The sequence below is a fragment of the Dipodomys merriami genome, unplaced genomic scaffold, assembly GCF_024711535.1.
Source record: "Dipodomys merriami isolate MVZ:Mamm:240054 unplaced genomic scaffold, mDipMer1.0.p SCAF_133, whole genome shotgun sequence".
Lineage (NCBI taxonomy): Eukaryota > Metazoa > Chordata > Mammalia > Rodentia > Heteromyidae > Dipodomys > Dipodomys merriami.
In genome coordinates this window covers 1,399,259-1,412,464 of record NW_027202638.1, presented here as the reverse complement: position 1 = coordinate 1,412,464, position 13,206 = coordinate 1,399,259, and the positions used below count along the sequence as shown (strand labels likewise).

The window sequence follows — 13,206 nt, the reverse complement described above, 5'->3', positions numbered from 1 at the left end:
ACTCTCTATATTTCACTTTTCACGGGAGCTTCTTTCTTTCTGTTCCTCTTTCCAGATTCTTATTACTGTACTCACTTAAAAAGAAAAGGAAATTACCATCCTTTGCTTATGAATGATTAATTTGCTTAATTTTGCATACATCAAACAAGCTTAAAACAACCCAAAACTAAACTACTGTAATTTATTCAGGTTATTTAATGCCAACACAATCAAACTTGGTATCTTCTATGGTAGTACTTTAATGGACACATATATCGAGATATTCTCTAAAAAATAATGGTAAATTTGATTTTTCACAAGACTTTACAACATATTAAAATCAAAGTATTTCAATATTCTTGAAATAATATTACTTAAAAATAGTATAAAAGTACACTTTTTTCTTACATTCTCTAATGGTCAAAAATGCCATGGAAAAACCCTAGGAAAAAATGTTTTTAAATATTTACTTTTAAGAGAGCTGTGCATGGTGGCCCACGCAAGTAATCCCAACACTTGGGAGGCACAGGTGAGAAGATTACAAATTTGAGGCCAGTCTGGGTTACATGTCGAATTCCAGACCAGCCTGAGCTACAGTTTGACCCTGTCTCAAAAAAACACATAGGCTAGGGATGTAGCTCAGTGTGGCTTGCCTGCTATCTGTAAGCCTTGGGTTCAAGTCCCAGGTTTTAGCTTGAAATTGAAATTGTTCTGCAGGGATAACAAAAATTATTCAATTAGAAGTAAAATGAGAGCTAAATAAATTACTAAATAATTGATTTAGCAACTGACAATGATTACTAAATATTATAGATTTCACTTTAAATTTGAGTCACCATCCAACAATTAAAAGCGATTCTACTGAACACTCTTAAATTATTTTATCTTTATTTAAGAACTAGTTAACATATACACACTACTGCTGCAGATCTGTGAATATAAACAGATTAATAGATGTCACCAGAATATATTCTGGAAAAATGTATTCCACTTCTAACTCCTCTATTTGTAACTTTATTGACCACTTGATATACAAACTCCTGTAGATGGAAGTAATATTGGCACAATCAAGTTTCAGGCTGCTCACAAGGGAGAATAAAGCACTGTTCCCATGCCATAGACAATCTATGAGGTTGCTGCAGATGGCAAAAGGGTATAATGGATAGGAATATACAGGATATTTTCATGAAATATTATGAAAAATGTACCACAAAGCAGTGCTGCAGTGTAGCTTATTACTTCTAAAATGACTATTACAATTAAAACAAAAGGGTAATTTAGTGGCCTAAATGCCTCAAGGGTATTCTAGTACTAAAAACTCAATGACCATTTTAAATTGTTTAAAATACATTCTAACATTCAAAAACAGATAAAATCATACCAACTTCACCCCAGTGGAAAGGATTGGTGCTGCCTGTTGTACAATTATACACCATGATGTTTCTTGGTCTGCAAAAACAAAGATGAAAGTAATGAAACATAGGAAGCAGACAAACTTGTCCAATCTAAATCTTACATAATATTAAAGTAGGAAGACACAAGGATGATGGGTACCGTTTCACTATTACATAAAAAAAACTATCCTTTAAGGATTAGTTTTTATTTGATGACTATAACTGCCCTTTATCCCTCTTTTGCCCTAAAAAATAATAAATGCAGATTTTTTCTTCCCACAGTTTTCTTCCTTGCATTATTATTAGTAGTGTGTTTCATTTATAAAAATAATAAATCAGAAATTTATAAAAATAAATCAGCTTTTCCTGTTTAATTTTCCTTGGAGACTAAGTCCCCTTTTACCAAAAATAAATATTCGTAGGTTCATTTTCCTCCTTTTTTATTATTTAGTGACTTCAAAAATAAGTTTAGTAAGTTAATGGAAAACAAAGTTTAGTTATTACTTGCAAATGCTACTACTACCTCTTAGAACGATTTTTAGGGGATAACAAAAGATTATAATTAAATGATGATTAAAGCTTCTCTAACTAGCTAACACGTGTAACCATTGTCTATGAATTTCAATTCTTTATAAATGTCAAATTTATAACAAGTTTATTTCACCCTTGGTGAGAACTTATTTTTCATTTTTAATTCTAATTAACTTGTGTATTCTTTCCGATAGTTCATGAAAATTAAGATTAATTCATTACTATCGATAGGCTGACTTGCTATTATTGCCTGTGATATACCAACCTGTACAGGTGGCAGTCATACAGCCTAGAATTATATAACTGTATGGTACTATCAGAACTAATGGGTTAATTAACATTAGTAGCTTCTTTTTCCCTTCTCAGTTACTATATATTTAATAAGCGACATTGTCACTTTATATACCTATTAACTCCGGAATACCAGGCTGCCGCAAGACTCGTGTTGACAACTACATCTACAGGAACAAGATCTGCAAGGGCATTGTTGGAGGCACGCATTGTTCGAAGAATTCCTTTCCCTGCCTTTGTTGAAATTAAAAACAACACCTTAAGATATATACGCCAAAGTGCGTGTGTGTATATATACATTCATATATATATACACACATATAAAGTTATACAAATATCAAATAAATCATGAAGTTTACTTACCGCAATAAAGAGACCACTTGGTCCATTAAAGTTATCAATCCATCCCTAATGCCAAAAATTGAAAAAAAAGGGGAGGGAACTTAGAATTAATATAAACCTAGATTTATTGTTTGAAATCCAAACCTCAAATATACACTTAGTTTTCTTCCATAAACCAGAAAAATCTAGATGTAGTCCATAACACTGTTTCTAGTAACAAATAGAAGTAGTTTTCTTGTGTGAATATAATTGATTAAATAGGGATTACCTACTCTTTCCTAACTACAAAAGGAATTTCAAAAGGACTGTATACCATCAATTACCTTTGCTAAATGAAGCTTATTTACATTTGGTTTTATGCTATTTATTAATACAGTACCCTGACTAGGAAAATATGATAGTAAGCCCTCTGCCAATTTGCTGAAGAAAAGAGGGAACAGAATAATTATCAAAGCAACAAGAGATGCTATCATTTACTATCATTATATAGACTAAGTATTTCCTGTATCTATTTATGTATTCATTTATATTTCTGCTTTCTTTTATTGTAGGAATTTTCAAATACCGTAACATCTTGTTTCTTCTTAAGAGCAAGTTATCAAAAACAATCTCTTATACCTTTCTTGGCTTTTTGAGCAGAACAGGGAGAGATCTACCTCTTAGAGGGCCTACCTCTTTTTGGTAATAAAAAGAACATGAAATCATGGTCCCTGCTACTTAAGACATCCCAATTTTTTAAATTTATCTTTAAAATGTTGCTCTATATTTCTATAAACTCAAGATAGCATTAAAAATAAAAGTATTAATAATACTATGTCTTCCTATGATCAGTTTTTCCACAGCAAGCCACATTCAGCAGTACCTCTCTGACATCAAACCACTAACTGTTTTTATTCAGTTATGATTTAAAGTTTCAACTCCAATTATTTAAAGGTTTCTAATAACTTACTGGAAAAGGTTCTTTCCAACTGGCACCAACAATCGACGGTCTTACAATTGCCACATTTAGCTTCGCTCCTTCTTGTTGTACAACATATTCTGCCAATGCTTTCGTGTATATATATGTATTAGGTCTATCTCCTATCAATTTTGGTGTGATATCATTTACTAGGCCATCATCCATCCATCTGGTGAACAAAAAAAATGTATATAAAAGTATTTCCAGATGTTTTATTAAAGAATAAAAAATACTTCATTGAACATTGCACCTCCAAACCCATCGTTGCTCTGACTCAATGATTTAACAGTAACTTTCACTATCTTTAAAAATAGAAGATAGTTTCATTAAGCATCAATTTACAGATATTTCTTCCACAAATCCTTATCTGCAAGTTCAATATCCAAAAACATCTGAAAATTGTTCTTTCATAAATCATATGATAATGTCAAAACCTTATCTCAACCGATTTAGGGAAGATTAAAAATACTATTTAGAGCTTAAATAATCATAAACTTCTTATGTGTTTGAACAGAAATGGCACCCCAGGCTAAACTGAAGTTATTTCATATTGTATCTTTCAAACTTACATATATTACAGAGTACATAAATTTCCTTTACAAAGTTGAAATAAATCCCAAAATATATCTTGTCACAATGTTTCAGATTAGGAATTTTAGATATATAGATAACCACTTAACACAAAGTAACATGATAATTATATACATTTGCAATCAATATTTATAGTTAATATAAAAGGCCTAATAATCTACATAGTAAACCATTGAAATTGTATATCCCCACAAGTGAGACTAACTAATAGCATAAACAAGAACAAGAATATTAATTAAACTGAAGGGAGAAAGCTATTCAATTCAGGAAAAATTCTACAGAAGAGAAAAGTTTTACAAACATGGATAGTTGAAAGGTGGGTAAACAACTTTGTGGGAGATTTTGGTCAGTAAGTATTATCACTAGAATTACAGAGCAAATCCATGAATTATCCAAGGTTATCTTTTAGTTAGAGAGATTCTTATAAGTAAGGAATGAAGGAAGAGAGATTTTGTTTACAAGCTCTTTTTCATTTCCTTGCATATGCCAAGAAAAACAATATGCATTCATTAATGTCTACACTAACTTTCTCCCAGAGATGGTAAACACTCTGTCTACTAACCTGTGAGGAAAATGAAGTATATATTTAGGACCATCTGAGAAATAGTCATAAAATAGAAGCCAGAGAATTGCTAAAAGAATTTTCAGTAATCTCAATTGTTTTTATAATCTGCCTCTTCATAATGATTAACAGGAAAGTCTTCTTTAATTTTTTTTAAAGGACTTGTGTGCTTATTTCAGAGAAAGCAGAGGATGGTAGGTTCAAAAGTGAATAGAATGTCTGAGAACAAAGGAACCTAAGGAGAGACAGAATAAGAGGAAAAACATCCCATGCAGAGATATAAAGATTAACAAATATGTCAAGATATAAAGAATGCTGGAAATATTTTTATAATTGTAGCCTATACAAAAGAACTTCTTTTTCTTTTTTTCTTTCTTTCTTCATTTTTTTTTCTCTTCTAATGTTGTTTGTTTCACATGAAAAAAAAGCATAGATTGGAGCAAATGAGAATTAGGACCATGGTGTATGCATACTTCATTTAACCCCCATTTGTCAAATAACAATTTATATAGTAATTACTGAAAGTAAAATGTACTTAACAGTATACTGTAGGGACAATGAATTAACCTCTAGGGACATGAATGAAAGGACTATAGCTCTTTTTCCCTAATAATTAAAAAGCTCTCTATAGATACTGAAGTGGTACTATAATAAATTAGAATCTTGCTATTAAATACTTGTCTCCATAAGAAAGTATGACTTGCTGACCTGGAAAATAAAACCCCTAAAATCATGAAAATGATTCCTTGTAAAAAATAAAAGCCCTACACTGACTTCAACAGGAAACAGATATAAATCTATACAATAAGAAAACAGGTTAACAATAACTTATTGAATAAAGGAAGATATAAATTGTAAGTCCTGGGTGCATATGTGTCAGTATCTGTGTGTGCTGAAGAAGAGAATGAAAAACAGACTTGGATCCAAAGTTTAAAACAATGTTTAAAAAATTGTAAAACAAACATACTCTAAAGAATCAATCAGCTTCTTGGGATCTACAGGGGGTGGATAGACTACTTCATCAATATGCTTCCGATTGCAGTAGGCATATGCTGTTGACACATGCATGAATACTTCCAGATTCTTCATTTGTTGTGCAAGGAGAATAAGCTGTCGCGTAGCAATCACGTTTAACTGAACAGCATCTCTAAAAAAGGAAATGACAATGAAATATTGACAACCTATTTTAGTACTTGTTTAAAAATCTTATTTCCAGGGCTGGGAAGGTGGCTCAGTGGTAGAGTGCTTGCCTTGCATGCATGAGGCCCTGGGTTTGATTCCTCAGCACCACATAAGCAGAAAAAGCCAGAAGTGGTGCTGTGATTCAAGTGGTGGAGGGCTAGCCTTGAGCTGAGAGCTTAGGGACAGCGCCCAGGCCCAGAGTTCAGGTCTCACAACCGACAAAAAATAAATTAACTAAATAAATAAGTAAATCTATTTTCAGTAAAAGAGATAGAAACAGAGGGATGTTTGTAACCTCCACCTGTTACTTTTGGAGCAGTTTGTGCTTTGAACTCAGAGCCTTTGTTTGCTAGGCAAGTGCTCTACCACTGGAGCCACACCTCCTATTCTTCTGTTTTTATAGCTTGTTTTTCAAATAGGGTCTCACACATTTGCAAGATGCTGGTGCTAGAGTGCAATCATCCTGCCTTCATCTTCTGAGTAGTTGGTATTAGATGTACACTACCATTCCTAGTTAATTGAGATATGATCTTTCTATTACATAAGCTGGCCATAAACTGTGATCCTCCTGCTTCCTCCTCCCAAGTGCTGTGATCATAGGCTGGCAGGTTTTTGATTCTTTACAGTTTAGCCTTTAGCTCTGACTTGTGTATTTTATTTCAAAATAAGTATATTTATTCTACCAGTTGTGTATAAAAACAAATTTTTTTATTATAAAATAAAACTGCACTGTAGGAATTAGAAAATAAAAGTACAAGCTGTGTGCTAGTGGCTTACATCTGTAATACTACCTACTTAGGAGGCAAAGACCTGGCACATGGTAGTTCAAAGCTAGCCTGGGCAGAAAAATTTGTTAGACTCTGTCTCCAATTAATCAGAAAAATGGTGGCCTAGATGTGCCTCAAGTCAGCCGTGAACAAGACAGTTGAGAGAAATCATAAGGCTTTGAGTTCAAGTCTTGGTGCTAGCTCAAACGACAGATAGATAGATAAATAGATAGATAGATAGATAGATAGACAGACAGACAGATAGACAGACAGACAGACAGATCTACATAGAGATAAAAATAGATATATAGATCTACATCTACATCTCTCTAGATATATATCTAATTAGATCTAGATTTAGATATATAGCCATAGCTTTATTTCTGGTATATATACCCTTAGATAATTTCAGTCTTTTGCTTTTATGTTTGTATCCAGAAATCACACTGGGTTTCTTTTACATCTTTTTAAAAGATGTAAAAGTGAGAAAATGTCGGGTACCAATGGCTCACGCCTGTAATCCTGGCTACTCAGGAGGCTGAGATCTGAGGATCACGGTTCAAAAACAGCCTGGGCAGGAAAGTCCATGAGACTCTTATCTCCAATAAACCACCAGAAAACCTGAAGTGGCACTGTGGCTCAAGCACTGGAGCACTAGCCTTGAGCTGAACAGCTGAGGGACAGCACCCAGGCCCAGAGTTTAAGCCCCAGGACCAACAGAAAAAAAAAAGTGAGAGATTTACAGAGATTACTACAATAAATCTGTTAAAACAGTATGTGTAAGATCCAAAATGATCTACACATTCCCTTCTTGGAATTCATGTAAATTTTACAAAAGCAGGAACATATATTCAGGAAAGAATTCAATGAAGCATTCTACTAATAACAAAAGCACAGAGAGTCCAAATATTCACCATGAACGAACTGGTTAAATAAAGAATACAGCCATTCAAATAATCCTATAAAAACTATGAAAAGGTAGAAATCTTTATGAATAATACAAAAATGTATACACTGTGATATAAAGCAGAATTATGAAGAAAGCTCTAGAATCAGACTGAGTTTAAATGTTGGTGTGGTCTACCTAAGAGCTAAGGTATAAAGCTATTCAATCACTTGGAGCCTCAGTTTCCTCACCTATAAATGGAAACAGTACTCATGATGCTTGTAATCTCAGCTTCTTAGAAAATAAATTTAAGAGGACTGCAGTTTGAGACAAGCCCTGGCAAAAGTCAGGAAGACCTTACCACCAAAGATCAAGCCACATATTGTATGTGGTTCATGTCTACAATCTCAGCTACAGGAAAGGTATAGGTAGAGTGATTGAGGAGGAGGTCCAAAGCTGGCTCTCAAGCAAAAGTACAAAACACTATCTGAAAAATAACTAAAGCAAAAGGGCTGAAGGCAGAATCCAAGTAGCAGAACATTTATCTAACTAGTAAGTGCAAGTTTCTGGTACAAGGTCCAGCAATACTGGAGAAAAATAAAAATAAAATAGCAAGCAAGTACTTAGTATTATTCCTAACAATCTCCAAAGAAGCAGCCAATGAATACTAAGATAAAGAATGAGTGAGTAGTTTTGTTTCTTATTTTGTAATGGTTGATTAAGAAATCTTTTGCACCACATGGTAACCATAGTTGTTAATGCTGTATTATAGAAAATCACTAAAAGCAGATTTTAAATGTTTTACAGCAAAAATGTGAGGCCGTGCATATATTAGCTCAATTTAGTCATTCCATGTATTTCAAGACACCATGTGTTCTACACAATAAACATAAAATTTTGATTAATTAAAAATTAATAAAAAGGGGTATACAATACAAATAATAAAACAGGAAGACTATTACATTCCTGGTAATACTGCAAATTAATATTACTCATCTAAAAGGAACTGTGAAAAAGTATCTGAATTACAGAAGTGCTATATATCTAATTAGCCTAATTCTCAAAGAAATAACTTACTTTGACTCAAATTTTTCAAAAAAGAAATTAAAATTCAGTAAGTTCATTATACAAAGTCAAAGTTACAGACTGTTACATATCAACATGACAATATCATGTCATTAAAATATTCAAATTATACAACATTAAAAATTGAAAATATGGAAGTTGTTTTTTTATTTTAAATTTAAAAAGAAAAACTAGAAAGTTTATGTTCACAGTTAGGTAAAAACAATATACATTAACACAGAAATCAAAAGGAAGTTTTTACAAAAACTGAAAATAAGCTATGAGTACTTTTCTGAAATACTTATATTAACAATAGTTAGACAGGAAAAAAAAACACACCAAAACTATTCTTTTGAAAGGCCAGGATATGGCAGATAGAATCTAGTCCATCTGATTTTATAGCAGTACTTTGATGTCTATCTTGTTTGCAAAACAATTAGAATGGGGAGGATACTGTTTGGGAAGAGGTATACTGTGAATATTTTGTTACAAGTTCCCTAGAACTGGACAGTGAGTTCTGGGTCACCAGAAACAAAGAGTAACTCATGAAAGAACACACACACACACAGAGTTCTCCTGTACCTTTTTTTTTTTCCTTTTAATAGTATCTGAGGCACTATTAAAAAAAAAATCTCTAGAAGAAAAATTTAACTGACATTGAAGTGGTGGACTTAAAATCATGTGTGTACTTTCTTTTCCCTAGTAAGTATGTGTGTGTTTGGGGGTGGGGGTGGGAGGATGGTGATCTGCTCAAATGGACAGCCAGTAAGAAAGACATTTCAGAGAGAAAACCAGCTATAGGAGGATTAGGGAATGTGCTATTTTCTTTTGCATTTGCAAAACAATGGGGATAGAGCAATGCTTTGGTCCAAGTTCACAAGGGATACTCTATTACTTATCTTGAGGATGGTGATAGTGTTTCTGGGTCATTTGAAAAGAAAAGAACCACTTGAGACACATACACGCCTGTGCCTTGCTTCTCTCTACTTCATTTGTACCTAACAGCCCAAATCTGAAGCCACTTTTGTACTCAGTTAACCTTACTCCATTTTGCAAGTTAATTTTTTCAGGCTCTTAAGTGTTAGATCAGAAAGTATTTAGTACTGAACAAAAATAATACTATCATTATATTTTGGCTATAATGAATCATGAAAGCATTTTAAGACAGGCTTTTGGTAAATGACAGGTTGAGCAAATTATAATATAGTCCCATGCTAAGTAGAAAGAAACCACTCCTCCCTTCCCAACCCCCCCCCCCAAAAAAAAGAAAAATAAGCAACTTGAACTGCCAATCAATTTTTTTGTTGTCCTCTACAGATAACCCAAGTTCTTCAAAAACCACTACTGGGTCATATCATCAGATACTTAACAAGATTTGAAATGACTTATTGCAAAATACATTTCAATTAAGTTCCTTAAGCTATTTGTTTTATGGGATTTTTGTTTTGTTTTGTTTTGTTTGCCAGTACTAGGGCTTGAACTCAGGGCCTAGGCACAGTCCCCAAGCTTCTTTTGCTCAAGGTCAGCACTCTACCACTTGAACCACAGCGTCACTTCTGGCCTTTCCTGTTTATGTGGCACTGGAGAATAGAACCCAGGGCTTCATGCATGCTAGGCAAGCACTCTACCACTAAGCTACATTCCCAGCCCCCTCAAGCTATTTTGATGTCTTTTTCCCACTCTTCTCATCCCGGAGAAAAATGAATGAGATCCTATCACTGTTGTAAAGCCTGCTTAAAACAAACCAACAGCAAGCCTCAATACAGTAACATAACAGTAATGGATTATGAAATCAATCTCAAGGAAGAACAGTACCTTTTGGGGGGAAGGGGAGGAAATAGTTGTGGGGCTTGAACTTAGGGCTTGAGTGCTGTCTCTGTGCTTTTTCACTCAAGGCTAGCACTCTACCAACTTTGAGCCACAGCACCATTTCTGGTTTCCTGGGGGTTAATTGGAGATAAGTATCAGGGACTCTCCTGACTGGGCTGGACTCAAACTATGATCTCAGCCTCCTGAGTAGCAGGTGTGAGCCACCAGTGCCCCAAGCAGTACTTTTAAAGATGTTTCTAAAGCCTATTCTCAGAGTACTTGTTCTAAAAGTACAATCAAAATAAAGTCCAACAGCGACTCATCACACACACCCAATGCTCTTGTTAGAAATGAGGATTCCAGGGTGTTCTTCCACATATAAAAGGTCAGAATTTGGCAAGTACAGCCCAAGAATCTGTATTTTAAAACATTTTCCAGTTATTTATTTAATTTTATTTTGAGGATAGAAAAGGACAGGTAATAGCTGTAATACTTTTGTTTTTATGCTAGAATTTTCTATGCCAATACTGAAGACAAGTTCGCAGGCCAAAAAAGAACCAGAGCAACCAGTCAGCACAAAATCACCACCAAAAACTAGGATTGGGTCCATGCCCTTCCTTGCATTTTCAAGTAAATCTTAAGATTTAACACATTCTAAAGTTTGTAAAGCATTTCCTTAATCTTTTCTAATCATAAATATTTACTTCTGTTTCTTTTGGAAACCTTCAACCATATACATGTTCTGGGCCTTTATAACCCAGACTTACCCCATTTCTTTTGTTTGTTTGTTTGTTTTGGGGGGGGAGTTTGGTTGTTGGTTTGTTTGGGGTCTTTTTGGTCAGTCATGGGGCTTGAACTCTGGGCCTGTGCACTGTCCTGAGCTCTTCAGCTCAAGGCTAGCACTCTACCACTTGAGCCACAGTGCCACTTCTGGCCTTTTCTGTTTACGTGGTGCTGAGGAATCAAACCCAGGGCCTCGTGTGCGAGGCATGCACTCTACCACTGAGCCACCTTCTCAGCCCAACTAACTCCATTTCTAAAACCTCAGATATAGTTTTCCCTAAACCATCCAAGCTTTCCTTAGACTATTTTTTTTGTCCTCATTATGGTATTCAGTTTCCTGTTACATCTCTACTCTCAATGGTACTGCTCCTGCCCTACCTTAGGAATACAAGACCTCATTACTACTTAAATAACTCTATTACCCTCACTTTTTGATAGTATGATTATCATTCTTGCTACCAATTTTTTACTGTTTCAATATGTGTGTAACTTCTCTTGGTTTCTTTCCAAGATATTGTACATGATGTAGTAAAATCTGGATGTGCCCCCAACCTAACAGTAAAAGTTTGTGGTTTTGTGCCATTTTATACTTGTGGGTTAACTGAACATAGTTATGAAGAGTAACTGTTCTAAGAGTAACTATTATAGACCTACCTCCGGTATTTTAGAATGTCTAACCCAAATCTATTGTTGTCCTATTACCATTCAGATGTCAACACTCATTAAAATTGCTTTACAGAAACAGTAATTTTGATGTACTATCTAGAGGTAGGTCACTGAATATGCATGTTTCACAAGGAAGAGAAAAACAGTTCATATCTATCCCTTTCCCTATGATCTTTTCAATAAAACAAGAAATAATGAAAGAGGCCCACTTAATTGCAGCTTTGCTCATTACCTAAGGGGACCAGTCACTACATTCCTACAAGTACTGTAATATGGTCCTTCTTGTAAAGGTTACTTAGGTGAGTTTCACTCTAATTAATTCTGTCTATTAACAAGTCAAATTCCCCTTTAAGAGCATCTAATTTTCTCCTTTAAGTCAATGACGCCTAGACCACAATTAAATCTTTTTTTTTTCCCAAAAACACACTAAGCTTCATATAGCCATGTGAATTCTTCTTTTGATTATGGAAAAAATAATGAAAGATAGATATAGGGGAGGAAAATCTGTTACGGTGACCATTTAGTATTAATTAATTTTAGGAAAAAATAATGTACTGACTAAAATTGCAGACTACCATGTGTGGTGGTCTACATCCATCATCTCAGGACTTGGGTGGACAGTTTTAAATCACTTCCACCAAAATATAAAATTAAATATAGAATATACCTATTTCATTAAGATATAGTATTAAAATTAAATTTTCTAGTATGAAGTTCAAATATTACATAAATATCTGTACTTACCTTAAATTTTCATTAAATCTTACTGTAGCTGCACAGTGGAATATAATATTGGTAGAATCTATGATGGCCTCTTTATCTTCTTCACTAAGAGCCAGTTTAGGTTGGGTGAGTTCACTGTTGATTGCTATAATTTTATCTCTAAAATCTGAATTTTCATCTCTCAATCTGTCAAAGAGCTTTCAAAGAAGAAAAGTACATTTTTGGAATATTGTTTTTCCACTTTCTAACATACATTACATATCCTCTCCTCTTTTACCTACCAAGAACTACTATTTAAAAAAAAAAAAACAACTTACCAAAATACAATTCCTAAGTGCTTTTCTTAGAAAAAACACCCATTATCCAAACTTTATAGATATGGAATTTTGAGACTCAAGGATCTCAGGCAATGTGCCACCAAGCCAGTTGACTGCAAATCAATATGAACTATACGGGCCTTGAGTAATTATATTATTCCTCAAAACAGACATCAATGTAGACATTAGGATAAACTTTTAAAATGTTCACTCAGATTTCTAAATTCCAAACCTTAATTTATCACTTTATGTAATACTTACTTTGCTTTTATTCTCCAAAGTACATCTACATACATATCTTTAGTATCTATCTTCCCTCTAACATTCCTCACTATTTCACTCTTCACTGGGTCCTTCTTA

At 33.9% G+C, this 13,206-nt stretch overlaps 1 protein-coding gene across 3 annotated transcripts in view; it reads right to left on the bottom strand.

Moving 5' to 3' along the window:
- The window catches only part of Far1 (fatty acyl-CoA reductase 1), a 53,244-nt gene that overhangs the window by 14,351 nt on the left and 25,687 nt on the right, over positions 1 to 13,206 (bottom strand). For all 3 annotated transcript variants that reach the window (XM_070019434.1, XM_070019436.1, XM_070019435.1), the window contains exons 4-9: positions 12,551 to 12,726; positions 5,616 to 5,795; positions 3,487 to 3,664; positions 2,559 to 2,603; positions 2,311 to 2,429; positions 1,361 to 1,428 (exon numbers count right to left, since the gene is read on the bottom strand). In XM_070019434.1, the coding sequence (XP_069875535.1) occupies positions 1,361 to 1,428; positions 2,311 to 2,429; positions 2,559 to 2,603; positions 3,487 to 3,664; positions 5,616 to 5,795; positions 12,551 to 12,726 (766 nt within the window). The remainder of the gene's footprint in view (positions 1 to 1,360; positions 1,429 to 2,310; positions 2,430 to 2,558; positions 2,604 to 3,486; positions 3,665 to 5,615; positions 5,796 to 12,550; positions 12,727 to 13,206) is intronic.